The sequence below is a fragment of the Malurus melanocephalus genome, unplaced genomic scaffold, assembly GCF_030028575.1.
Source record: "Malurus melanocephalus ecotype Western Australia unplaced genomic scaffold, MMel_1.1 scaffold_476, whole genome shotgun sequence".
NCBI classification, from domain to species: Eukaryota; Metazoa; Chordata; class Aves; order Passeriformes; family Maluridae; genus Malurus; species Malurus melanocephalus.
Window position 1 is genome coordinate 2310 of NW_026623708.1, and position 2481 is coordinate 4790.

General features: G+C 50.3%; 1 protein-coding gene across 1 annotated transcript in view; it reads right to left on the bottom strand.

The window, feature by feature from the left end:
* Window positions 1-509: 509 nt before the first annotated feature.
* Window positions 510-2481, bottom strand: part of SCNN1A (sodium channel epithelial 1 subunit alpha) — an 11376-nt gene continuing 9404 nt past the window's right edge. The window contains exons 10-12 of the mRNA XM_057380898.1: window positions 1795-1870; window positions 1099-1616; window positions 510-653 (exon numbers count right to left, since the gene is read on the bottom strand). Coding sequence (XP_057236881.1) covers window positions 1290-1616; window positions 1795-1870 — 403 coding nt within the window. The 3' untranslated portion in view covers window positions 510-653; window positions 1099-1289. The remainder of the gene's footprint in view (window positions 654-1098; window positions 1617-1794; window positions 1871-2481) is intronic.

Below are 2481 nucleotides of genomic sequence, written 5' to 3' on the forward strand. Positions count from 1 at the left end.
GCAGCACAGGCACCATTTGGGATTTTTGGAGGGTTGGCATCATCCTGACAAACTCTCTCTGTTTCCTGATGAAGAAACCAAGCAAAGCCAGGCAAATGTAGAGATCAATTTGTTGGCAAACAAATAGCTGGGTGTACACATTTATGGCACATCCCAAGGAAAGGGAAATACCCAAAAACCACCAATGCCACAAAGGCAGCTGGAAAAGGGAGCCTTCACTGTGCCAGGGCTGTTTTGTCCCAGATTTGGGAGTGGCAGCAATGAAAAGCACCTCTCCAGAGCATTGTGATAACACAGATTGAGGTGGTGCCAGTGGCTCTTGTCTCAAGTGGCCTCTCCTCACGGGGGAACAGAGGGTGAGTGACACAGCCTTGGGATCAGAGCTGGACAAGAAGAACGAGGAAAGGACAATCACTTTAGGCAAAGCTTAACAAAGCTCAGGCTGTGGAGAGATTTGYAGCCAAGTGAGACTCTGTTGCTGTTTGTCACACCACAGAGGAGGCCAGTCCCACCTGCCAAACCTCTTTATTTAATGACACACCAGAGCTGTGGCAGCATCCTTGTCAGAGGGAAAAGCAAGCACACGTAGGTGCAGAGTGKAAGGAAATCGAGAGGACATCTTCCCCATACATACATCAGATCAACTCTCATCCCTGGTTGCCGTGGCCTTTGCTATTTTAGAGCTATGTGTGGAGGTTGGGCTGGAAAACAGCCTGGACTCAGACATGGTCAAAACAGCGCAGACTCGAGCTGGGCTGACGCAAYCAGCCATGGGATTGGATAAATGAAAGTATTCTACCAATTRAAGACAAAAACATGCTACATAGAGATTGGAGAGTGCCCAGCTGTGTCATCTAGCTGGGACCTGKATAATTGGTTTGTTCCCTGAACCCGGGAGATAAGAAAAGTATATATAAAGCGTGCTAGTTGCTGGTGTTAGGGGGAGCTGAGCTGATTTCACTAAGAAGAAAGAGCTGATTTCACTATAGCAAAAAGAGCTGGAAGAGAAGACTAATAAAGAAGAACCTGGACCTGCCTGCCTGCCTCGTGTGTCTTTCCTGCTCCGGGGATGTGTGGGTGCGTCAGGGCATCCAAAACCTGGTCACCCCCAGAGCAGAATTATTTGATGAGACTGAAGAATTCACCTACAGAAGTGAAAGCAATGAACCCAGGCCAACCATGGAGCAGTGTTTTGCTACGGTCCATGTGCAGCACCCCAGAAGGAAGGAAGGACACACAGACAAAGTGTGCAGCCTTTGCTCCAGYTGATCAGAGGATTGAGCTGTGCCTCACTCGTGTCCCCCCTCGCTGTCCCTGCTCAGCCCCCGTGGCTCCAGGCTGTTGTAGGGTGGCAGCGTGGTCACCACAGCCTCCACAGTGAAGCGATGGGGGGCACTGAGGGCTGGGGGCTCATCCTGGAAAGCAGAATTATCCTGAGTGTTTGGAGGGGCTCYGGGGGCAGAGAGCTTCTGCCGGGAGCGGCACCAGCGGAACGTCAGGATAAAAGTGATGGCGATGAAATCCAGAACCAGCTCGGCCAGCTCCATCACTGACAGGACAGAGGAGCCAAACCAGAGGCTCCACTGGTTCCCAAGCTGGGACAGCAGAGTCACCACCTGCAGGAGACGCAGAAGGAGCAGTGAGGACAGCCCTGATTTGGGATTTTTGCCTCCCTTGATTCCCCTCACCCTGCCCCAGGAGGAATATCCAGCAATGCTGCTGGGGCAGAGGCACCAGGAGGGTGCCACAGTCAGGGAATGGGTGGCCAGCAAAGACACAGAGTAAAGTGTGTACCGTGAAGGCTGGAGACTCCCCGTTGGTCTTGTAGTTCCACTCCTCAAAAAAGATATTCACTTTGGCAACTCCGTTCCTGTGAGTGAGAAATGATGCTCAGTAAGCCCAGCTCCTCAACCCCTGCATTTCTTCACCAGTCTAATTGTCTTCCCTGTCCATTCTGTGCCCTGTCCTTCCCTCACTCACATCACCAAGAGGCTTTTCCCCATCTCTGCAGGTCCCTCTGATGCCTGATGATTTTTGCTTTTCCTTTTTACGCTTTCTGTACCCTCTATGCATTCGCCTGTACCCCTTAGTCCACATTTTTGTAATTCCTGGAGCCTGATATTCCAGCTTGGTTTAGGAGTTCTGCTGGGCAGAGAGACCAAACATCCTGAGGAAGGAGCCAGTGTACCCTGTGCTATCTTAAACCCGAGCTCAGCCTTGGGTGAAGCTTAAACCCGAGCTCAGCCTTGGGTGAAGCCTTCTGTCCAGAACATCTTGTGTAAACTGAGCTCTGATCTCATCCAGGATTCATTAGAATAGGGGGACATCGCTGCATTTGGGAAGTTTCTTATTGGGGAATCCTGGATAGATTTGCTAATTCCTGAATCCTATAAAACTTGTATCTTATTGGGGAATCCTAGATAGAAATGCTAATTCCTGAAACCTATAAAACTTGTATCTTATTGGGGAATCCTAGATAGA